The sequence below is a fragment of the Balaenoptera physalus genome (genome assembly GCF_965194825.1).
Source record: "Balaenoptera physalus genome assembly, chromosome: 14".
Taxonomy (NCBI): Eukaryota; Metazoa; Chordata; class Mammalia; order Artiodactyla; family Balaenopteridae; genus Balaenoptera; species Balaenoptera physalus.
The window spans coordinates 79,680,167-79,704,182 of NC_138893.1; the positions used below are offsets into that span (position 1 = coordinate 79,680,167).

The following is a 24,016-nucleotide window of genomic DNA, read 5'->3' on the forward strand; positions in this document are numbered from 1 at the left end:
CTGAGTGGGTGGGGGGACAGGCAGAGGGAACAGGGTTTGGCTTAAGAGGCAGCTCAGGGGTAGTTAAAGGTGCAGGGCTCAGAGGTCAGTAGATCTGGTTCCAAGTCTAGCTGAATAATCTAGGGCTAGTTCCTTCGTCTTTCTGAGCTTCAGGGTCCTTGTCTGTAAATTGAGACTGATAGCAGTACCTCTTTCCTGGAGTGCTGTGAATTTTAAGTGGGATAGCGTATGCATTTGACGGTTTTCCACGGCTCTCACTGTGGATGATGTCTGTATTGGAAAGGGCTGTACAGAGCCTGGCACGGTAGCAACTGGATTAGTGTGCTAGGGCTGCCGTAACAAAGTACCACAGACTGTGGGGGCTCAAATGACAGCCATCTATTGTCTCACAGTCCTGGAGGCTAGAAGTCCCTGATCAAGGTGTCGGCAGGGTTGGTTTCTCCTGAGACCTGTCTCTCTCCTTGGTTTGTAGATGGCTGTCTTCTCTGTGTCCTCACAGGGTCTCTGTGTGTGTGTGTGTGTGCCTGTCTGTGTCCAAATTTGCTCTTCTTAGAAGGATTAGGGCCCACCCTACTGACCTCATATTAATTTATTAATTACCTCTTTGAAGACCCTTTCTCCAAATACAGTCACATGCTGAGATTCTGGGGGGTTAGGACTTTGACATGTGAATTTTGGAGAGGACAGTTCAGGCCTTCACAGCAATTATCTCTATTATGCACGGTTCTGTAGTGATGAGGGGCCCTGAAGCTGGCCTTGGCACCGTCTTCAGCTTGCCACGTGACCTGGCTCGGCATGTCTCCTCTGGACATCTGCAGAACATCAAGGCTGGGCGGTATAGGGGCCCCGTAAGCTCTGAGGAGTCTGGAGTGTAACTGAAAATGGGGCTCCAGTACTTACTCTTCAAGCTTTAACTAAGCATGGGCCTTGTGCACGGCAGGTACAGTGATGCCGGCGCCGGGGTTTCCTGTCGACGGGAGGACACTGGGCGTGTGCGCTGTCAGGGCCACCTGCAGATGGCCAGCGCTCCAGGAGCCGGTGCGCTTTGCTTTCGTTTGCTACGCTCTGTGGTTAGGGATGTGGATTTTATTTTTTTTTCTCCTTGCACAAAATAGTGAAATATCTTCTCTTGTTATCAAGATCAACTTTCTCTCCTGAGGAATGCCTTTGTGTGAAAGATAACCCACATTTGTGCATTTGAAATACTTCTCTGATCGTCTCCCGCATTTCCCGGGGCTGACTGGGGACAATTTGAAGACAGTGTGTGACCAGATTTTGCCTGAGATGGGGTGTGAGGGGGGGCTCTTCTTTCTGCATTTGAGGAAAGAGTGGCCATGGGCCCGTTTTCTGAGCGGTGGAGTAGACGACTGGTTATGCACTCAAGCTTAAGGTAAGTGTGAGCACTGGATTTGCTGAAAGAATAGGTGTGAAACTGGAACATGGTGGATGGCTTTGTTGTGGGGGGTTTAGTGAGAAGGATGCTGGCGGTGTTTCATCTTTATTTGGTGGGGTAGGGTGGCTGGCAAAAGGAACACTCACTGCTTGAGTGTGTTGGTGCAGCGGGTCTGTTGCCCAAGGCCCTCCCCCCTGCTCTGGGTGTGACAGCATTTGATACCTGAGTGGATTTCTGCAGGTGAGTGCGTGCAGCTGTCCTTTCTGTAAAACACTGTAAAAGGTGCCTGTGGTCTCAGGAATGGACTCTTTTTCACCGGCTTCTGAAGGTCACCTTTTCAAAATCCACAAAAGCATTGTGTAAATAAGGTTGAACCCTTCTGGTGATGTCACCTTATCCAAGAGGAAGGGTGCATAAAAGTGTCCCAGGGCTCTTCTTGGATGGGAAAATCATCTGCTTGGGGCTGGGCCTCTGAGAGCCTCCCTGAAGGGCCAAACTCTTCTTTACACTCTCTTTCTCAGGGCCTCAGAAAAAGAATAGATGGGAAGAGATCACTGTCCTTTTATTTTTCGTGAGGGCGCTTCCGGTCCTGCCTGTTTAAAGAATGTTAGAGAAACCGGTTGGGTTTTAGAGTTAGTTCTGATCAGTAATCAGTTACAGTAAGCTTGCCAAGGGCTGGGTGCCGTGAAATAGTGCTTCTGTCGGTGGGCTGGCCCTCAGGAGCCACCCAGACCAGGAGTGATGCATGCCTCCTCGTCTTGCCCTCGGCACACATCACTACTCCATCCTGGGCTCCCTTCCTAGTGAGCACAGGTGTGGCCTCACACTCCTTAAACACAGCAGGCCGTTGTCACTAGACATAGCAGTCCATTCATGTTGAACCTCTTTCCTTTCCTGGTCTAATCCAAGCCCTGCAATTCTGGTGGAGAAACCACAGCCTTATCAATGGCCTAATCAATGGCCTTACTTAATTAGCAGAGCATCACTGACCTTTGCCTTCTGTGTCCTATTGCAGCATTTGGTGTGCAAATCAAATGTGTCTTTGCCTTCTGTGTCCTGTTGCAGCATTTGGTGTGCAAATCAAATGTGTCTTTGCCTTCTGTGTCCTGTTGCAGCATTTGGTGTGCAAATCAAATGTGTCTTTGCCTTCTGTGTCTTATTGCAACATTTGGTGTGGCAGAACAGCCCCTCTGACCACTTTCTACCCCATTGCCTTCTAGAAGACTTAATTCTCTTATTCCTCCTGTCTCCCTGAGTGGGCTTTGTGTGTCTCTTCCTGAAATTCGTATTCCTTCTCCTGTCCTCACAGGTCGCACATCCTAGGATTTTGTCCTGTATATGCTTAGAGCAATACTTACTGCGTGGGTGCTGTTCAGGAAGTCCTAGATCTGGCCCTCCCCTTCCCCTCACCTTTTTCTTACCCAAGGGCTTCACATTGCCAGTGAGCCGCTCTGGGCTTGTCACTCACATCCTCCAGGCTCTGTGGGGTGACTCCCAAGTGGACTGGGTTAGCCTGAACCTTGCTCCCTAGCTCCAGACTCCAGTTTCCGACCGTCAGCAGGCCACCTGCCCAGAGATTTCCTTTAGCACCTTCAGCCTGAGCCTCAGCAGTGTCTCCTCATTTCTCTTCACCAGCCTTCTTCAGTTCTGCGCCTCCGTTAACTGCAGTGCCTTCCCGCACACCCCAACCCAGCATCCTCCTCCCATCCTCCCCACCCCTGCAGTCTCTTGTGTCACCACTCAGCTTGCACCCCTGACCGCTGGTTCAGGGGAGCCCTTGTGGGAGCATCCCAACTGTTTTCTTTACTTCCAGGTCTTCCCTCTTTCCACCTTTCCTGTTCACATGCTGGAGACAGTTTCCTGAAGCTCATGGCTGCTCTCTTACTCCTGTGCTCAAAAATCCCAGGCATTTTTGAGTCCCAGGGCTGAGGAGCTGGGGCTTTACTTGCTCAAAGTCGTTGTAGGATTGTGTGAAGCTTGGTGAGGTTTGGATCACGCTGAAGGCCCAAAGATTTTGGATTACTTTAATGGTGAGAGGGAGGGAGATAAAGCCCTTGCCTCTCCCCCCGCCCCCCTCCCCAGTGTTGGGTTTTTTTTTTCCTCCCAGTTTTTTTTTGTGGTAAAATAAACATAAAATTTACCATGTTAACCTTTTTTTTTTTTTGGTCCTGCCACGTGGCTTGTGGGATCTTAGTTCCCCGACCAGGGATTGAACCTGGGACCTGGCAGTGAAAGAGCTGAGTCCTAACCACTGGACCGCCAGGGAAGTCCCCATCTTAACCATTTTGAGTATACAGTTCAGTGGTTTTAAAAACATTCATAGTGTGCTACCATCACCACCATCCATCTCCAGAACTCTTTTCATCTTGCAAAACTGAAACTATACCCATTAAATGGTAACTCCCCATCTCCCCCTCCCCACCCCAGCTTCTGGCAACCACTCTTCTACTTTCTCTCTCTAGGATTTTGTCTGCTCTAAGTACTTCATGTAAATGGAATCAAACAGTTTTTGTGTCTCTGTGACTGGCTTATTTCACTTAACATAATGTCTTCAAAATTCATCCACGTTATAGATACATGTCCAAATTTCCTACCTTTTTAAGGCTGAATAATATTTTATTGTATGTATATATCACATTTTGCTTATCTTTTCATCTATCAATGGACAGCTGTGTTACTTATACATTTTAAAGTCTTTTTTTTTTTTAATTATTAGCACCTTTAATTAATTAATTATTTATTTATTTATTTTGGCTGTGTTGGGTCTTCGTTTCTGTGCAAGGGCTTCCTCCAGTTGCGGCAAGCGGGGGCCGCTCTTCATCGCGGTGCGCGGGCCTCTCACTATCGCGGCCCCTCCCGTTGCGGGGCACAGGCTCCAGACGCGCAGGCTCAGTAGTTGTGGCTCACGGGCCCAGTTGCTCCGCGGCATGTGGGATCTTCCCAGACCAGGGCTTGAACCCGTGTCCCCTGCATTGGCAGGCAGATTCTCAACCACTGCGCCACCAGGGAAGCCCACTTATACATTTTAGATATTGTGAATGATGCTGCTAAGAACATGGGTGTAGGATTATCTCTCTGAGACCCTCCTTTCAGTTTCTTGGGGTGTATGCCCAGAAGTGGATGTATTGGATCCTATAGAAATACTGTTTTTGATTTTTTGAGAAACTGACATACTAGTTTCCACAGTGGCTGTACCATTTTACATTCCCATCAGTAGTGCCCAAGGGTTCCAGTTTTTCTACATCCTCACCAACACTTAACTATTTTCTGGCTTTTTGACAGTAGCCATCCTGAGTGGTATGAGGTAGCATCTTATTGTGGTTTTGATTTGTATTTCCCTAATGACTAGTGATACTGAGCATCTTTTCAGGTGCTTATTGGCTCTTTGTATATCTTCTTTGGAGAAGTCTCTCAAGTCATGCCTATTTGTGAATCAGGTTTTTTTCGTTTGTTGAGTTTTAGTTCTCTATACTGATGTTAATTTCTTATCAGATATGCGATTTGCAAATATTTTCTCTGATTCTGTGGGTTGCCTTTTTACTTTATTGATAGTGTCTTTCCATTCACAAATTTAACAGTTTTCATGAAGTCCAGTATGTCTGTTTTTTCTTTGGTTGCTGTGTCTCTGGTGTCATATCCAAGAAATCATTGCCAAATTCAGTGTCTTGAAGCTTTGCCCTGTATTTTCTTCTAAGAGTGCTATAGTTTTATTTTTTTAATTAATTCATTCATTCATTTTGGGCTGCGTTGGGTCTTCGTTGCTGCGCACGGTCTTTCTCTAGTTGCGGTGCACAGGGGCTACTCTTCATTGCGGTGCGCGGGCTTCTCTTGTTGCGGAGCACAGGCTCAAGGCGCGCAGGCTTCAGTAGTTGTGGCTTGTAGGCTCTAGAGAGCAGGCTCAGTAGCTGTGGCACACGGGCTTAGTTGCTCCGCGGCATGTGGGATCTTCCTGGACCAGGGCTTGAACTTGTGTCCCCTGCATTGGCAGGCGGATTCTTAACCACTGCGCCACCAGGGAAGTCCAATTCTGTAGTTTTAGCTTTTATCTTTAAGACTTTGATTCCTTTTGAGTTAACGTTTGTATGTGGTGTTAGATAAGTGTCCAGATTCATCCTTTTGCATGTGGATATCTGGTTTTCCCAGCATAATTTCTTGAAAAGACTGTTCTTTCCTCATTGGATAGTCTTAGCACCTGTCAAAAATTATTTGGCCATTATGCAAAAGTTTGTTTCTGGGCTCTCTGTTCTGTTCCATTGGTCTGTATGTCTGCCTTTAATCCAGTACCACACTATTTTGATTACTGCAACTTTGTCACCAATCAGGAAGTATGAGTCCTCCAGCTTTATTCTTCTTTTCCAAGATTGTTTTGGCTATTTGGAGTTCCTTAGTATGTGGCCAGATGAGGGAGAGCCCGGGCCCATCCAGTTTCTGATCCCATGCCCTTTCACTGTACAGCCACTTTGTACCTCCCACCCCTTGGCAGGGGTCTTAGTAGGTTTAAACTCAGCACGGATATTGGGGCGGGGGAGGTAAGCGGTTCTCTGTGACCTCAGAGTCCTGGGGACACAGACTGAGTTGCCTTGGTGGTGAGTAATAGTCAAGACACCACACAGACCATGTAAGGGAGCGGTGCTGCTGCTGTTGAGGGAAGAGGGGGCAGAATAGCAGCTCATTGCTGATGAAGACAAGACCTTTCCTTTGCAGTGGCCCTCTTTGGCCTTTGTGGACTGAATGTCCCCGACCTGCCCAGCCTGGGGTGTCACGTCCTTGCCTACTTTCCAGTCTGACCCTGGGGCCTTTGCACTTGCTGTTTTTCTACCTGGAACAGTCTTCCTCCAGCACTTTGCTTCCTCCAGACTCCTTCAGGTCTCTGTTCAGATGTGGCCTACCAGAGAGACCTCCCCTGACCCTTGTAGCACAGTAGCCACCTCTCCACCCCGCCCCACTCACCCTCCATTTTACTCTGCTGTATTCTTCTTCACAGCACTTACTACCTGATGCATTTTGCACTTGTGTATTGGTTTATTTCTCTCCCACCCGCACTCCTGTGCGCTCCATGAGGGCAGGGACTCTGTCTTGTTCTCTGCTGCATCCCTAGTTTGTTCACTAAGCATCTGGTGGAGGAATGGGCTTTGTGTTCCCAGGGCAGACATGCCTACCAAGGGGTGGTGTCTTGTGCAGAGCGCCGTCAATTTCATCTTTCTTGAAGGGCTGACCCATGCCCATGTTTTGTGCAGGTGACGGTGAGGGTCATGAGAAGGTTGGGGCGTGGCCTGGTGTTATCCCAGCACACAGTGAGCACTCTGGCTTGTTCTGTTTGAATCAGAGAACAAGAGACCCGGAAGAGAAGTGGGCTGACTTGGAATTGGCCGTGGCCAGGCAGAGTGGTGGAAGGTGGGGAGGGGAGCCCTCCTTATCCTGAGGGGAAGAAAACAAAGGCAAAGCAGGGCTGGATTCAGATATTGGGCAGGGACACTCATGATTGAGGGTCAGATAACAAGAACAAGAGCTAACGTTTATGGAGCGCTTGTCTGTGTGCCTGGCTCGGTCCTCATTCAGTCCTCATAGCCCATCATTCTTCCTATTTCATAAACCAGGAAGTGAGGCGCAGAAAGTGGAAGCAACTTGCTCAAGGTCACGCAGCTGTTGGTGGCAGGCCTGAGCCCAGGTGGTGTGGCCCAGAGCCTGCACTTGTACCAACACCTGTGACGGTGGAGGGCAGCATGTGCTGCTTGGTCACAGTCTGTGCAGGAGGAGGTAGCCTTTTCTCCCTTTACTGAGTCGTGGAGAGGGAGTCCAGATGGAGAGCAGGAGGGAGCCAGTCTGTCGTGACTCCTGGTGCTGGTCAGAAGTTTATTCCAGGGCACATGCGCCCACCGGGGGATGTCTGGCTGCAGGATTAATGGAAGCTTGGCTGCCTGTGCTGCTCTGTTTCCTGTCCCATCTCGGTGTGTCCTCTTTGCTGCTGTGCTAGCGTCATGAGCTCTCGTGAGGGTAGCAGGGCAGTGACACTGTGGCCGGTCCCTCCTGCACTGTCATCTGTTTTGGGGGTGCCTGTCAGGTGTGGCCGTGTTCATTGATGATGAACATGCCCCCCTACATCATTGCATCTTAGTAGGAGACCCTTGAAGTCTGCCCCAGTCTCCTCCCCACCCTCTAGGGCATAAATGACGGCCGCCCAGCCTCCCTCCCGTGGAGCCCTACAGACCCTGCTTTGGGCCACCTCCTGGGCCTTCTAGGTCAGGTGACAACTGTCCTCCAGCCTGGCCAGGAGGCATCAGCCTCCCTGTGCATGTCTGGGGGAGGATGCTTTCCCACCCTGAGGTGGGCGTGTCAGCTGCTTGAAGCAGGACTTTCGTGATTGATGCGGCAGGCTTCGTGGCTGCTCCATTCCAGGGCCACAGAATTTCACCCCCTGCCTCCTGAAGTATCGGGGCCTGTCAACCTCCAACTGTGGGTCTCAGTGTCCACCGTCTGGGGCCATGTTGTTAAAGGGGAGGAAGCTGAGGCCCTAGGGAGGGGCATGGCTGCACTGAACCGTGATTCTGCAAGAGGGCTTCCCATAGCCAAAGGAGCCACCCTCCCAGCACCTCCCGAGATCCCGTAGAAGCCAGGGAGGTGAGCTCAGCACATAGCAGTTTTCACCCTCTTGCCTCCTTCTCATGTCTGTGGCTCACGGAGTCGAGTGCCTCTGTACCCAGCACGGTCATGGGTGTTGGGGTGGGCAGGAAGTAGCAGCATGTGTCAGGGCCATAAAGCCATGGCTCACCCCTCTTTCTTTCTTCCCACTTTTAGTCCCCAAGCCCCACTCAGCTCACAGTGTCTGTTGAGTGTCTCGGTGTGGGGAGGAGAACAGGGAGGGGACAAGCCTACGCTGGGGGCTCCAGGTTGGGAGGCTCTGGGCAGGAGTGGCCCTGCTCTAATACTTCTCACTTGCACAGGTGGATGGGTTCTGCCTACATCTCCTCCAGGCTGATCTGGCTTCTTGGTGCTTGTCCAAGTCCACCGTCCTCCAGGGCCAGCTCCAGGCCCCTTCCTCCGTGAAGTCCCCCTGGACTGCTAGACCTTTAGAGCTGGGCAGCAGTGTTGTGTATAGGGATCAGGAGCACAGGCTTTGGGCTAGACTGCCTGGGTTTGTATCCTATTTGCCCCCTTAGTGGCTCTACCATGACCTTAAGCAAGTTACTTAATTTTTCTAACCCTTAGTTTCCTCCTCTGCACAACCGGCGTAATGACAACCTCAGTGTTGGTGTGGGAATTAACTGAGACAACACATGCAGAGTCTAGTACGTCCTGGCACTCAGTAGGGCTTAGTGCCTATTAGCTGCTGCTATTATTATTTCTGGTATTGCTGTTGTTAGTGCCATACGGTCCAGCGGTTTGTCATCGTGGACTGTGCAGGCTCGTCACTCCGGTGGACAGCTTTCTGAAAGACAGCTTTCCATTTGGGTAACCAAAGGATTGAGGACGGCAGGGTCGGAAGGTCTGGTTTGACCGTAGGAGCAGCAGCTAACACTTCGAGCACTGGCCGTGCCCGGTGCTGTGTCAAGCCCTTTTCGTATTAACTCAGTTGATCCTCTGTGGGGTTAGTACTCCTGTTATCCCATTTTGCAGATAAGCACATGGAGGCGGGGAGAGGCTGAGTGACTTACCCGAGGGTACACAGCTGCTAAGTGGCAGAGTTGAGGGTTGAACCCAAGCAGGCTGGCAACCTGTCAGTATTCTAGTCACTGCTGCCTCGATTTGCAGACGAGGGCCACAGGCTCAGAGAGGGGAAGGGACTTGCACAGAGTCTCACAGCAGGTGAGTAGCCTCCTGAGCTTGCAGGGCTCAGCCACGTGCCAGGACCCCGATGGACACGTGTGGGTACTAGAGTGACTGGGCACCCTCAGCCGTCCGAGGGGGGTCAGCTCTGAGCTGGAGGATGGTTCCAGGGTGGGACAGGTGGCCTGGCGGTGACTGCCCCCCCCCCCCCCCGCCACCGCCCAGGCAGCACCTCCCCGCCCTGTCGCACAGCCCCCGGGGAAGAGCGGCTTGCTTCTCCCTCCTTCCCTGGTGCTCGCGGGAAGTGCATGTCCTCCCAGCACCCAGAGCTGTCTCAGGGCAGCGCCACGGGCTGGAGCACAGAGAGGACTCTGCGTGCTGGCTTGAGGCTGGAACAAGCCCCTTCAGCGTGGCGGTTTCATGGGGAGGAAGTGTGAGTCACTGGGGCCTTTACAAGCCCCAGGTGAATGGAGGGGTGTGTTAGGGGCCCCGCAGCCACGGGATGGGGCCTTGGAGGGCTGGGCGTTCTGTTATCGCTTGGGTGATTTTACTGGAAGTTCTTTGAAGTGGTCTCCATGACCCAGTGGGGCTGAGTCACCGAGTAAACACAATTAGCAGGAGGCGGCCTTTTGGGAACAACGCAGACAATGCTTGTGGCCCAGGCCAGTCCCAGGGAGTCTGCCAGCTCTCTCCCAGGGCTTCTGCCATGGCTTCCATGTACATGCCACCTGCTGGCTTGGGTCAGCCTTGGTACCTTGCTTTCAGTACCCACTGTGGGCTTGTTGGAAATGCAGAGTCTCAGGCCCCACCCTAATCTGCCCAGTCAGAACCTGCACCTTGACCGGGGCCGCAGGTTATTGTTATGGTAGAGAACCCCCTGTATTATCACTCTGCTTCACATGACCATGAAAACCTGGGCTCCTGCTCTGCTCTCTTTTTCTTTTTTTTTTTTTTTTTTTTTTTTTTAAACATTTATTTATTTGGCTGCGCTGGGTCTTAGTTGCAGCATGTGGGATCTTTTTGTTGAGGCATGCAGCACCTAGTTCCCTGACCAGGGATTGAACCCGGGCTCCCTCCATGAGGAGTGTGGAGTCTTAACCACTGGACCACCAGGGAAGTCCCTCTGCTCTCCTTTTCTGGAAACGTTTCCCAATCACATGACTTTCTCTGGGTCCTCTCTGGACCTCTGCATAGGCTTGTCTGAGTTTGTGGTGACGGTCCTGCTGCCCTGTGGGGCTCGGGGGGAGGCAGTGGGGGCAGAGGAGGCCGGCCCTCGTTCATCCAGGCCTCTGTGTGTGTGATGTGCAGGGTGTGCCTTAGGGCCCGGGTCGGGGTGCAGGTGCCTTCAGGGGAGCTCCCACATGGTCAAGGGTGAGGGGCTGTGCGGGGCAGGAGAGTGTGCGCATTGAGATGGGACCTCTGTCAGGCTCCAGATTGGATTGTGAAATCCTAGGGGTAGATGATGACCGTCCCACCTCTCAGAAGCCATCGCTTTGAAAGGATACTGCGTGACTTCGGAGGAAAGCGACTCCTTTTGCCTTTTCCCGACAGTCCTGACCACACAGGCTTTTTAAGACAACAATAGCTGCAGAGACAAAGCATAACCAAGACAGCGTCGTCTTCGGGCCTTTTTTTCCCCCCGAATGACGTCTAAGGCCCTGGGAACATCGTAGAAACTGGGCCTTGTCCAATTTTAACCGTTCCCTGTCACCACCCCCCCCACCCCAGCTCCCAGGAGCCCTGCCAGCCGACTTGGGGGAGGTGATGCCCAGAGATGCCGATAAAGATGTCACACCGCCCCCGGGTCAGGCCCCAGAGCCCTGTCAGGATGTAGGGGACAGGGAAGAGGAACAGAGTGTGTTGGTTGGCCAGTTGACTCCTCCCCGCCAGGGGGGAGGTGGGAGGAGAGAGAGAAGGGTGTCTGCCAAGTTTAATTAGCAGTGGAAATTTGCCACGGGGGAGGAGAGAGATGATTTGAAGGGGAGGGGCGGTTTACTGGAAGATGGGGCGCTGCTGATGCCAATAGTGAGAAGGAGGCGAGGCGTTGTGCAGGGAGCATCCGCCAGAGTGCTGGCTGTGGTGTCACAAGCGGGGCTGGGCTGAGCTCACATCTCAGAGGTGTGAGTGGGACAGTGTATTCGTGCCCGCTTTTCTGAGCAGGCGTCTTTCAAAAACAATCCACCAACACACCAGCCGGCTAGCCTTCCTTGCCCTCACATAACAACAACGAAAAATTATTAAGAAAATGGCAGTTGAGTTTAGAACATAGGCTTCGTGTTAACATTCTTGTTTTTTGGAGATACCGATGGATTGACTGAATTGCACCTGACTTTATTTCATGGATCTTTATGCAATGCTTAATGTTTATGATATGGGAAGAGAGATGCTTTGAGAAGTTCGTGATGCTCATTGTCGAGACAAAAACGCAGAGATGTGGAAGGGGCAGCGAGATGAGTAGCGTGGATTGAACTTAAATACAGGCGCTATCTCACTGAACACTGCTTACTTATTTTGTAGTAGGATCAAGGACTTCCAGGGCTGCACGGGGTTTTCTGGTTCCGTCTCCCTTCAGATGATGTGCAGGTGCCACCTCTGATGTCTCTGCCAGGTGTGCGTGGAGTGAATGCATGCGTCGTGGGAGCCCCCCCCCCCCCCAGGTCTTCTCAGACCGAGGCAGCACTGACCCTTAGGCCCCCTTCCTGACCTGCGCCCACCAGCTGTGTCAGGGCTGCTGCCGTAGGCCAGTCGAACAAGTTGCATCCCTTCGGACAGTCCTGCCCACTCCCCGAGCCTTCCTCTTCCATCCACGCCAGACACCCAGAGGTTCTTAAGAGGTTCTTGGAAAATGTGATAATGAGGCCACTGGCCGTTCCTGGCCACTGTCCCACTTCTTGCCATTACCAAAGTCCCTTTTTCTGGTTTTCTTTTTTTTTCCTCTCTCCTTTCATCTCTCTGCCTCTCTGGTGGGTACACCAGCTAGCTCCCCTGCATGCTGGCTCTTATGCCAGGGCTGTCTGTTTCCCTGCCCTCTATGTGGTCTTCATCTTTCCCCCCACATCTTCCCCCTCCCTTCGGGGTCTCCCCTGTCCCCTGGTGCACTGCTCCCTCCCCCCGTCCATGAGTTTCCCTCCTCCTCTCCTCCCCCCTGCTTACCCCATCTCTTTATCTCTTTTCTTGCTTTCCTTCTTTCTGAGGGTGTGCAGGTGTAGGGTAGCTAGTCAAGAGTTGAGATCAGAGAGAACCCCTTAAATTTGACCCCACATTTCTGGTCCTGGAGCCCAAGGTCTCATTAGTTCTCGGCTTCTTTCTGACACCAAAGCCCTAAGCCTCATTCAAAGGCTTTATTGCAAAAATCTCATCTCTGGCTCACTCACTCTGCCCAGTACACACACACCTTCATTGTACAGTTCTTTCGGTTCTAAGAGCAAAACATTGCATTCTTCCCATTGTCTTGTTTTATTTGACCCACCGTCTCTGCATGTTGTGCTTTTTTCGACTCCCATTCAGCCTCTGGGTTGGGGTTCGCCTGCCCTCTTAACTTTTGTGTCATCTGTAGTCTTGATAAGCAAAGCACACCTTTGTTTCCATTAATCATGGAAAATGTAATCTCTGAAATGGGACAGGGGAAAGGACCTTGTGAGCCATGTGGTTGAACCCCTTCATGTTACAGACTGAGAAACACAGATCCAGAAAACTGAGGCCACTGGCCAGCTACTTGCACGTGGACGAGAACTGCACTCAGAGCTGGGTTTCTTGACCCAGAGGTTTTTCCTGATGCCGGGCAGGTAACATCCTGGCTTTGAAGATATTTGAATGCAAACCAAACCGTGGTGGTTGTGTGGCTGCCACCAGGAGTTAATAACAAGTGTCAACACCTGCCGCCCCCCCAAAACAAAACAAAACAAAACATGGGGCTTCCCTGGTGGCGCAGTGGTTAAGAATCCTCCTGCCGATGCAGGGAACACGGATTCGATCCCTGGTCTGGGAAGATCCCACATGCCACGGAGCAACAGAGCCCGTGTGCCACAACTACTGAGCCCGCATGCCACAACTACTGGAGCCTGTGCGCCTAGAGCCCGTGCTCTGCAGCAAGAGAAGCCACCGCAATGAGAAGCCCGCGCACCGCAACGAAGAGTAGCCCCCGCTCATCGCAGCTAGAGAAAAGCCCACATGCAGCAATGAAGACCCAATGCAGCCAAAAATAAATAAATAAATAAATATTAAAAACGAAAAACAAAAACAAAACATGTTACTCCCTAGCTTTGGTGACAGTGTGATTGCTTATAATTTTATCAGTAACTTTTAATAAGGGGGGCAGCCACTGACTAAATTATCAAGGACTGAGCTTAAATACAGTTAGAACCTAAGAGCAGAACAGCCAGGTACGAAGAACAGAGAGTTCAGAGGTGTTTACCTTAGGCTCTGTTACCCTCTGTACGGAAGCCAGAATCACACTGAAACAAATCTGTAGGAAATCCCCAGACCCCTTGTTGCCCTGGGGCATGTTGCTCCCTTGCTGAGCCCTTCTCCACATGTCCCAATAAGAAGCCAGCTGGCTGACTCCAAGCTCCCCTCTGCCCGTGCGTAGATCAGTCGGAGGGTGGCCGAAAGTGAGGCAGAAGCACCAAAGGCTAGGTAGGTCCTGCTGACCGCACCTCCCCTGCCCAGCCTGTGGTTCCGATGTCTGGCACCCCATGCGGTGCTGGTTCTCAGCCTGGCGCCGACTGAAGTCATTTGGTCTGACAGTGGTTTGGGGTATAAGGTGAGAAATCCCTTTGGGGTTCGTAACAAATGGCCTCTCTTTCTGTCTCCAGGCTCCACCTACAGTGTCTTGTCCATCATGCCCTCAGACTCAGAGAGCAGCAGCTCCCTCAGCAGTGTGGGTGAGTACCACCTTCCTGGGCACCCCGCCTTCCTGGAGGACACCGGCCGGTCGGGGGCGGGGTATGAGCTGGGGCGGCGCTGGGTGCATGGGGTGGGAAAGTTGGCCCGCACCTGTCAGATCATTCATGGAGTCATCTTCCGTTGGTTCCATTCACATTTTCTCTCATCAGCACGTCCTCTTAATGGAGGAGGCCAGAACGCTGTTCCTGGTGTTAGGAGGGAGGTGCATGCACAGGTGCATGACACAGAGGCACCTGTGTCACCATTTCTTCACTTTGTCAGGGCATAGCACTTCTCAGAGAGCCCATTGCCTCCCACCCCCAGGCCTCGTAGTACACAGTGACCACTATCCAAGAGACTGGCCCCTTTGGGGACTGTCGTTTGTGAGCAGGAATGGCCCACCGGGAGTGTTGTCTTGGGGCAGGAGTCGCCAGTCCATGCCGAATTCGGTGTATCTCTGGACATGGGTCCCAGGAGCCCATGGAGGGAGGCCGGCCCTGCTGTCACTTCACTGAAGACATCCCAGAGGATGGTTGTCATAGTCTCCCAGTCTTCCCGCGCCTCTGTGGCCCATCTTCTGTGTCACATGCCCTCTATTTAATGCCCTAGTGTAGCTCTGTGTCCTGGTTTGACCTTGATGGATGGGTACACCTTCAGTGGTGAGTCCTGGAGTTTTTGAGTTTGAAGGGCTCACAGAGGTCATCTGGTCCAATTCTTTCCGTTTCCTCCAATAGACAGATGGGGAAATGGACGCTCAGAGATGGTAAGTCTCGTGCCTGAGATTCTAGAACCTGCCAGGGGCAGGCCTCTTATGTGTTAATTTGACTCATACAGAACACCTCCAGGGGGCCAGAAGTGGGCTTGCGATATAGTGGTGAATAGGCAGACCTGGTCCCTGTGCTCATGGATCTTAGGGTCTACTGGGGAGACAGTCAGATGAGTCGATACAGTAAGTGAGGTCAGAGTGATGAGAGGGGTACCAGTAGGGGGCACTGTATTTGTTTTCTAGGGCTGCCCTAGCAAAGTGCCATAAACTGAGTGACTTACGCAATAGCGATTTATTCTCTCACAATTCTGGAGGCCAGAGTCTAAGATCGGTGTGCTCTGAAGGCACCAGGAACGGGTCTTTTCCAGGCCTCTTCTCCTTCTGGTTGTGTGCCGGCAATCTCTGATGTTCCTTGGCTTGTAGATGCATCACCCCAGTCTCTGCCTTCATTTTCACATGGTGTTCTCTCTATGTGTGTCTCCAAATTTCCTTTTTTAAACAGGACACCATTCACATTGGTTTAGGGGCCCGCCCTACTCCAGTATGACCTCATCTTAACTTGATCATCTCTAAAGACCGAATTTCCAAATAAGGTCACATTCACATTTACTGGGGATTAGGACTTCATCATCTGTTTGTGGGGCACAATTCAGCCCCTCACAGGTCGCCTCGTCCTGTCTAGGGTTCAGGGAGGACTCTGCTGGGACCACAGTTCACTTTGTCCTGCCTGCTTTGGGTTGGTGAGACACAGGGATTGAACGATGGGGCTGCTGGGATTTTGAACACGGGGCTGGCTTTCAGGAAGTGCATGGGCCGGGCAGGCAGTCAAGATGTGTGGAACGGTAATGTGGGGTTTTGTAAAACTGAGCTGGTTGAGCTCTGAGGGCACCTCTCTTGGCCTCACCCTTTTCCGGCTCCATATTCCGCTTGGGAGCAAGGTACAATGATCTGATATCTGACAAACTCATTCACATTGACCCTTCAAGGCTTAAAGTGTTACCTTTCCTAGGAGCATTTGCATTTTAAAAGGAGATTCTACAGAAAGATATTGTTTAAACCACAGCAGGTATTGTTAATGGTGGAATTTCAGGCCTGAGTAAGAAGGTATTTTTTTGTGCAGCTGGACCTTCGTATACTTTGGAAGAGTATTGTGTCAGTGACCCACCCTTTGGCCCTTGGGATGGAGGGGTCACCAGTGTCCCCGGATACTTGTTGGCAGGCAGGCTGCGAGCAGAGCTCTACTGTACTTCACTGTCTGGGCCCCTATCTTGGATGCTCAAAGACCTGGTTGCATCCCTTCAGGTCAAAACCTCTCCAGTTCACTGGTAGCCAAGTTTTCCTTCTCTTGCTTTTCTGTGTAGAGTTGACGTTGACCTTGGGGTGAGTAACCCCATTTTTCTGCAGGCTGACCTGAATGTCCCCGTGGCTGTATTGGCCAGAAGGCCTTTGGGGGCAGCAGTAGGGAATACCTACTCATACTGCCTTAGACAGCAGAGAAATGTGTGATCTCACGTGGTAACTGTGCTGAGGGTGGGCTGAGTACATCGGGTGTGGCTTTGCGGGCCTCTGTGTGGTGTCTTCCCTTGGGCTGATGGCAGGGGTCAGCCATCACATCTAGACCTGACAGTGTCCAGGGCTACAGTGTTCATGGTAGGAGCCTCTAGCCACACGTGGCTATTTAAATTCCAGTGAATTAACGTAAAATAAAATTTAAATCACTAGTTTCAGTAGTTACACTAGCCACATTTCAAGTGTTCTATAGCAGGGGTCCCCAACGCCCAGGCCACGGACCGATACCAGTCTGCGGCCTGTTAGGAACCGGGCCGCACAGCAGGAGGTGAGCGGTGGGCAAGTGAAGCTTCATCTGTATTTACCGCTACTCCCCATCGCTTGCATTACCGCCTGAGCTCCGCCTTCTGTCAGATCAGCGGCGGCATTAGATTCTCATAGGAGCGCGAACCCTACTGTGAACTGCGCCCGTGCGGGATCTAGGTTGTGCGCTCCTTGTGAGAATCTAATGCCTGATGGTCTGAGATGGAGCTGAGGCGGTGCTGCTAGCACTGGGGAGTGGCTGCAAATACAGATTATCATTAGCAGAGAGGTTTGACCTCACAGAGACCATAATAAATCAGTTGCTTGCAGACTCATATCAAAACCCTATCAGTGGGTCTTCCCTGGTGGCGCAGTGGTTAAGAATCCACCTGCCAGTGCAGGGGACAGGGGTTCGAGCCCTGGTCCGGGAAGATCCCACATGCCGCGGAGCAACTAAGCCCGTGTGCCACAACTACGTAGTCTGTGCGCCACAACTACTGAAGCCCGCACGCCTAGAACCCGTGCTCCGCAACAAGAGAAGCCACTGCAGTGAGAAGCCCGCGCACCACAACGAAGAGTAGCCCCCGCTCGCCGCAACTAGAGAAAGCCCGCGCACAGCAACAAAGACCCAACGCAGCCAAAAATAAACAAACAAAACAAAACAAAACAAAAAAACCCTCTCAGTGAGCGGCGAGTGAAAACAGGCTCAGGGCTCCCACTGATTCTGCATTATGGTGACTTATATAATTATTTCATTATATATTACAGTGTAATAATAATAGAAATAAAGTGCCCAATAAATGTAATGCGCTTGAATCATCCCCGAAACCATCTCCCGCCCCCTGCCGCCACCGGTCCGTGGAAAAATTGTCCTCCACGAAACCGGTCCCTGGTGCCAAAAAGGTTGGGGACCACGGTTCTGTAGCACCTGTGGCTAGTGGCTACCGTATTGGACAGATCAGATAAAAGAACATCTCCATCATCACAAATGGTCCAGAGGATGAAGGAGGCCGTCTCCTCTCGTGTCTCCTGACGAGCAAAGAAGCCTTCCCCAGAAGGTCCTCAGCACAGTCCCCAGTCCCCTGTCACTAGTCTGTGCCCAAACCATGGCTCATGCAGTGCGGTCCCTGGACCAGCAGCACCCAGGTACTTGATAGAAATGTAGGTTTCCAGGCTCCAGAAGCTCTGAGGATGGGGCTCAGCATCCATTTGAACAGCCCTCCTGGTTGGAGATGAGTTGACCTAACCTAGCCCCTGGCAAAAGCACTGGAATGTCTGTGGCTGGCTTGGACCAGCCCCTTGGAGTGGAATGAACGGAGGGTCACCCGTGGCCCACTGCAGCACCTCCTGGAGGAATGCCTCCTGGCTCAGCCTCACCTAATGACGGGCAGAGCACTTCCTTTCCTGGCCATCTCCGACCGAGGGGCTGATGAGTCAGATGGAGACTGGCTGTTAGTGTTTGTTAGGTCTTTCTCCGTGAACCTAAGGAAAGGCAAGGTCTTACGATAAAAACGTCACCTCCACTTTCCCACTTATATCTCCCTAACCAAGAACGTTTGGGCAAAGAACAGCAAGTTGTATTTAGCATAAGAGAAAATTGGTAGGTGGAGCCTTGGGTATGCTATTTTCCCTGCAACAGCTGGTACCTGGCTGCCCCTCTCCTCTTCCCGGCTGGCGTTAGGTCCTCCGGTGGTCCGCCCATTTCACCTCCTCAGCCTGACCCTCCTAACAACAGACCAACAGCCTTAAAGCTTGCTGTGTCTTTCCAGGCAATTTTCATCAGCCAAGCACGCGTGGCTTCTTTGAGGCTTCCCCCAACCCCGTGTGGCCTGTTACTTAAGTCACCTGCCTGTGGGTAGACCCCATGGATCTGCCCAGGGGATGCACACTCATTTCAGGCAATCGATGTTTTTTTCCTCCCCATTCATCCTGATCTAATTTCTCAGGTACCTTTTTTTTTTCTCAACTTGGATAACTGGGAAAGTTTTAAGAAGAGGAGACATTCTTGGGCAGCATTTATAAAATGAGCCTTAAATTTTCATGCAGATTGAAGTAACAGGAGAGCTTTGTTATTAAGGAGAGAGATCTGGTTTTGTTGGCAGGAGAAGGATCTGGAGGGCTTCTTTCCTATCCCAGCAAAGATTCCTTGAAAGTGCAGCTTCTAGTTGATAGAGGATGGTGGGGTGAATGAGCATGCAGGCAAGGCTGCACCCTGACCCCTTGCCCTCTGACCCTTCCTTCTCTGATCCTTTTGGATCCGGGGCCTGTTTTCTCTCAGTGCATCAGATGGACGGGAGCACCTTGTCCTCTTGGAGCCCGTGCTCGGCACTCATAGGGATCACAGGGGGGCCTGGCTCCAGGCCTTACAGGCTAGCCAGGTGTCTTAGTCTGTCCAGGCTGCTGTCACAGAACACCACAGACTTGGCAGCTCAGAAACAACACACATTTATTTCTCACAGTTCTGGAAGCTTGGAAGTCCAAGATCAAGGCAGAGTCGGTGTCTTGGGGGACCCACTTCCTGGTTCATAGATGGTGCCTTCCCGTTGTAACCTCACATGGCAGGAGAGGGAAAAGCTCTCTAGGGTCCCTGTTATAAGGCCACTGATCCCATTCACATGGGCTCCACCTTCATGACCTGATCACCTCCCAGAGGCCCCACCTCCTAATACCACACGGGGTGGTGGGGGTAGGACCTCAACATAGGAATTTGGTGGGGTACACCAACATTCAGACCAGAGCACCAGGGAGAGAAGCGACTGGCCATTTTGCCTTGTGTAAAACAAGGAGACAGAGGGTAAGGAGCAGCTCTTTCTAATGAGGGGTGTCACAGGAAGCTTCAGGGAGGAGCTGGCCCTCGAGTGGGGTCTTCCAGGAATGGCACTCCAGATGTAGGAGCAGCCTGGAAGCAACAGGCCATCGTCACCTGTCTTGGTTTGGGTTTCGGCAAACTGACCCTGAGTCAAGGATTCGAGAGCAAGTAGCTCATCTGGAGGGAGATCTGGGAGCTGGGCAAGGCTGCAGCTGCTGCGCTGGAGCCTAACCTCCTTCCAGTCCAAGTCCAGGAGGAGCCCAGCTGCAGTCCTGTGCTGACCAAGGAGGGCATCCTGTGGGCATCAGTGGGCGATGCTTTTAAATGTAGTGGCTATTGGACAGCCGAAAAAACAAGGGATTGATAAGCCACTCTGGCCAGACAGTGCAACTTTGGTCCAGACCAGAGGTTCTCAAACTTTAGCAGGCATCAGACTCACCTGGAGGGGAGTGCTGGCTTCTCCCCCAGGGCTCCTGATTCGGTAGGTCTGGGTGGGGCGTGACCTGTGCATTTCTAACAAGTTCTCCAGTGAAGCTGAGGTGCTTTTGGAAGCACTGGTTCAGGACGTGGGACTGTGTCTCCCTCCGACGGCTCTGGCTCTCCAGGGCTGGAGGCGAGGATGGCTTGGTGTTGCTTGCTGCGGCCTGTGATGACCACGTTCTGCTGCTTTGCTTCTCTCCTGACAGCCAGGGCCTGGAGGAGGCCAGGAAGTTTACCTGGGCATCCCTGCTCCACCTGACCACTTTGGGCCAGTGCCCATTTTCTCCTTGGCCTCTGGTACCACAGGTCCACAGGGCTCTGAAGCAGAGCTGTGACCTCTCTAGCTGTTAATAAGACTAGGTGGGGGAGTGGCCTTCAGGGTCAGCTGGAGTGTGGTGTGACAAGGGGGCTATGGACAAAGGGCCTTATAGCCAAGAAGCCTACCCAGCTGCCAGGCTCTGGCTGAGGCTCAGTGGTCTACAGAGGAGGCTGCACTTGCATCGGCCAGGGTGACCGGGAGGAGGAACCAGGACTCGTGATGGCGAAGGGGCTCTGCTCCCCTTGGCTGCATTTCCTCTCACACCAAGGCCCAGAGGAGTGAGAGCTCTTTGTCCAAACTCCAGGGCCTGTGCCGGCTCTCCTGGCATCTTCCAGCACTCGTTTTGGGGCCATTTTAGTCCAGTCCAAATCTCTTAACCCCGGAATCCCATCCTGAACATAAAAATGAAAAAAAGAAAATCTTTCTTTTTATTATTATTAATTAATTAATTAGTTTATTTATTTATTTATGGCTGTGCTGCATGGCTTGCGGGATTTCAGTTCCCGGACTAGGGATTGAACCCAGGCCACAGCAGTGAAAGTGCCGAATCCTAACCACTAGACCACCAGGGAACTCCCCTGCCTTCTTTTCAAGTGGGTTCCAGATTTGGGAAGAGGAAGGAGTGAAGTGGGAGGAGAGTGGACAGTTTTGCATTTCAGTCCCAAAGAACAACTGCACAAAGATAGAATTTGAGGCTTCTGTGGACAACTCACTTGACGTTAGTTTTGATTTTGCTTGTTCTTGAAAGGGTTTACTATAAACACAGTGACTGGTTCGGGGGTGACAAGCCACACCTCTTCATCGGTCACACCTCTCCTGGGATGGTCACTTCAGTTTAGGGCACCACAGTGGTGGTGTTTTTTTTTTTTTAACTTCCAATTTTTTTAAAAGTCATGTTCCTTGAGGTATGAATTACGTACAGTAAAATTTATCCTTTTTGGTGTATAGTTTGATGAGTTTTGACGAACACATGGGTTATTTAACCACTTCTGCAATTAAGATACAGAACAAATCCTCCACCCTGAAGAATTCCCTTCTGTGACTTTGTAGTCAACCTTTCTTCCCTCCACCCCTAGCCCCTGGCAACCACGGATCTCTCTTCTGCCTCTGTAGTTTTGCCTTTTCCCAAATGTCGTGTAAATGGAATCATATGGCGTGTGTGTGGCCTTTTGAGTCTGGTTTCTTCCATTCAACATAGTGCATTCGCGAGTCCCTGTTCCCCTTGCCCTCGTGTGTACCGGTAGGTTGTATGATAGTGCCTTTTTGTTGCTGAGAAGTATTCCGTTGTATGAATATAACACTATCGTTTATCCATTCAACAGCTGCTAAAAACAGTTGTGCGCTAGCTTTTGTGTGAACATAAATTTTCATTTCTTTTGTGTAACTATCCAGGAGTGGGATTACTGGATAGTATGGTAAGTGCATGTTTAACTTTATAAAAGACTGTCAAAGTGTTTTCTGCAGTGGCTGTATGATTTCATATTCCCACCAGCAGTGTTTGAGAATTCCAGTTTCTCTGCATCCTTGCCAGCATTTGGTGTTGTCACTTTTTTTATTTTAGCTCTTCTGGTAGTGATAAAGGGACTTGGCAGTTGTCTTCAAATATTTGCATGTCTGTTGTTTAGAAGAAGAATTACAGTTGTACCTCTTGGCCTTTGGGTTTTTTTTTTTGGCTGCGTTGGGTCTTCGTTGCTGCGCTCGGGCTTTCTCTAGTTGCAGCAAGCGGGGGCTACTTCTTGTTGCAGTGTGTGGGCTTCTCATTGCGGTGGCTTCTCATTGTGGAGCATGGGCTCTAGGCACGTGGGCTTCACTAGTTGCAGCACGTGGGCTCAGTAGTTGTGGCTTGCAGGCTCAGTACTTGTGGTGCACGGGCTTAGGTGCTCTGCAGACTGTGGGAGGTTCTGGGACCAGGGATTGAACCTGTGTCCTCTGCCTCGGCAGGCGGATTCATAACCACTGCACCAACAGGGAAGTCCCTACCTCTTGGCCTTGTGGGGGGGTAGCTAGATCTAGGGTCAGAGGGAGAAATACAGATTTTAACTCAGTACATAGAATAATTATCTGGGGAGAGATTAGATAGGCTTTGCTGTTAAGTAGTGAGCTCCCTCACTGTGCAGGAGTTCCAACAATCTTGGTAGCTATTTAGGGGATTCTGGCAACCATTTTCTTGAAAGGACTGCATCATCTTCAAAATGTTTTTCAACCCTGAGATGCAAGTAAAAGAGAAAAACTTTATTTTTAATTGAATGGATATGGAAGGGGTTTTCTGCAACACTTGCTGTTATTTTGGAACTTCCTGGCTTAGCACATCTTGGGATTTTTCTTGAGGCTCCCTGTGGCCCTCCTCTGCCCTCTGCCCTCCTTATTGTGAAAGGACAGGGGTATCCAGGCAGCAATTTCCCTAAGTCAACCTGCTATTTGATGGATTCACAGGCCTGGATGGCCTCACTTTTTGTGTGTTTCATGTATGCTCAAGCCTTTGGGGCAGGGGAAGGGAAACAGGAGGCCACTCCCTTCGGGAGGCCATGCAGGATAGTGGAAGAGGCCCTGGGTCTGGAGGTGAAGCCGGATTTGCGTGGGTATCCGCCGGTTTCCCAGCTGTGCAGTTTTGCTAGACGTCAGTTTCTCACTCGGTGTTCACAGCACGTGTCTGGGGGGGTACTGTGGGTATTAATGAAGTGAGGACCCAGGTGCGTTTAGCACAGAGCCCAGCGCGTAGGCTGTGCTCAGCAAATGACAGCGCTCACGTCCCTGTGTGTGTGATCGGCTGCCCCCAGGTCCTACCAGCTGCAGAGCCAGTGGCCTCATCCTGCTGGAGACAGACAGGAGGCGGTGGCTGTGTGTGGTGACAGGTCTGATGACCCCTACTTCTGTCCTGCTGCTGCTTCTCTCTCCAGCCTCCGCAAAAGCCAAGGGCTACATCTTTCTGTTGCTTCATTTTTAAAATGGGGTGGAAATTCTTTATCTCCCTGGAGGCAGGTTGCTGGGCCTGGTGGTGCTTTTCAGTTCTGAAATTGAGATCTGATGTTTCTCTGATACTTACTGAACTTGACCGCAGGTCAGGTCATTCTCAAAGCATGGTCTGGTGTCCCTGAGGTCCCTTCATGGACCAAGTGAGGTCAGAACTGTTTTCATAATGATACTGAGATGTCACTTGCTTTTTGCGTTCTCGTCCTCACACAGACTCTACTGTAGAGTGGAGTTTTCTACAGGTTCCATCCACGGTGTGTGATGTTGCACAGATGTGAGACTCTGGCTGTCTTTATTAAGCCAGATGTCAAACAGCATTACGCAGATGCAAAGCCATGCCATTCTTTTCGCCGTGTTTTTTGTTTTGTGGTAGAAAGTGTAGTTAATTTTTCACGAAAAATCTTAATGTGAATATGTAACGGGTTTGGTTGTTTTAAAATTAGTAAATATTTTAAAATACCTTTTTAGTTTTAACTTCTAATCTGGCAGATACTGTTAGGTATATAACCCCTGTAAGCAAAAGCTCTTCGGAGTCCTCCCTCATTTTTAAGAGTGTCAAGAGGCCCTAGAATCAAACCATTTGAGAACTTTTAGGTTGAGGCCCCGGGCACTGGGGTCAGGCGGAGGGCACTCCATACGCCATGCTGTCATTTACTGGCTTGGTGACCTGGACCCATTATTTAAGCTTGATCAGGTTTTGTTTCCTGATCTGTAAAATGGGAATAACAGCAGTATCTTCCTTAAGGGGATGGAATGGGATAATGTATGAAAAGCATCTCATAAACTGCCAGGCATGGAGTGAGTGCTACTCACGGTTGT

The 24,016-nt window shown here is 51.1% G+C and overlaps 1 protein-coding gene across 6 annotated transcripts in view; it reads left to right on the forward strand.

Annotated features, from left to right (window-relative positions):
• Positions 1–24,016, forward strand: part of DLG5 (discs large MAGUK scaffold protein 5) — a 200,740-nt gene that overhangs the window by 33,226 nt on the left and 143,498 nt on the right. For 4 of the 6 annotated variants that reach the window (XM_082425665.1, XM_082425669.1, XM_082425664.1 and 1 more), the window contains exon 2: positions 13,972–14,040. The exons of the other annotated variants lie outside the window; for them this stretch is intronic. In XM_082425665.1, coding sequence (XP_082281791.1) covers positions 13,972–14,040 — 69 coding nt within the window. The remainder of the gene's footprint in view (positions 1–13,971; positions 14,041–24,016) is intronic. 6 annotated transcript variants of the gene reach the window in all.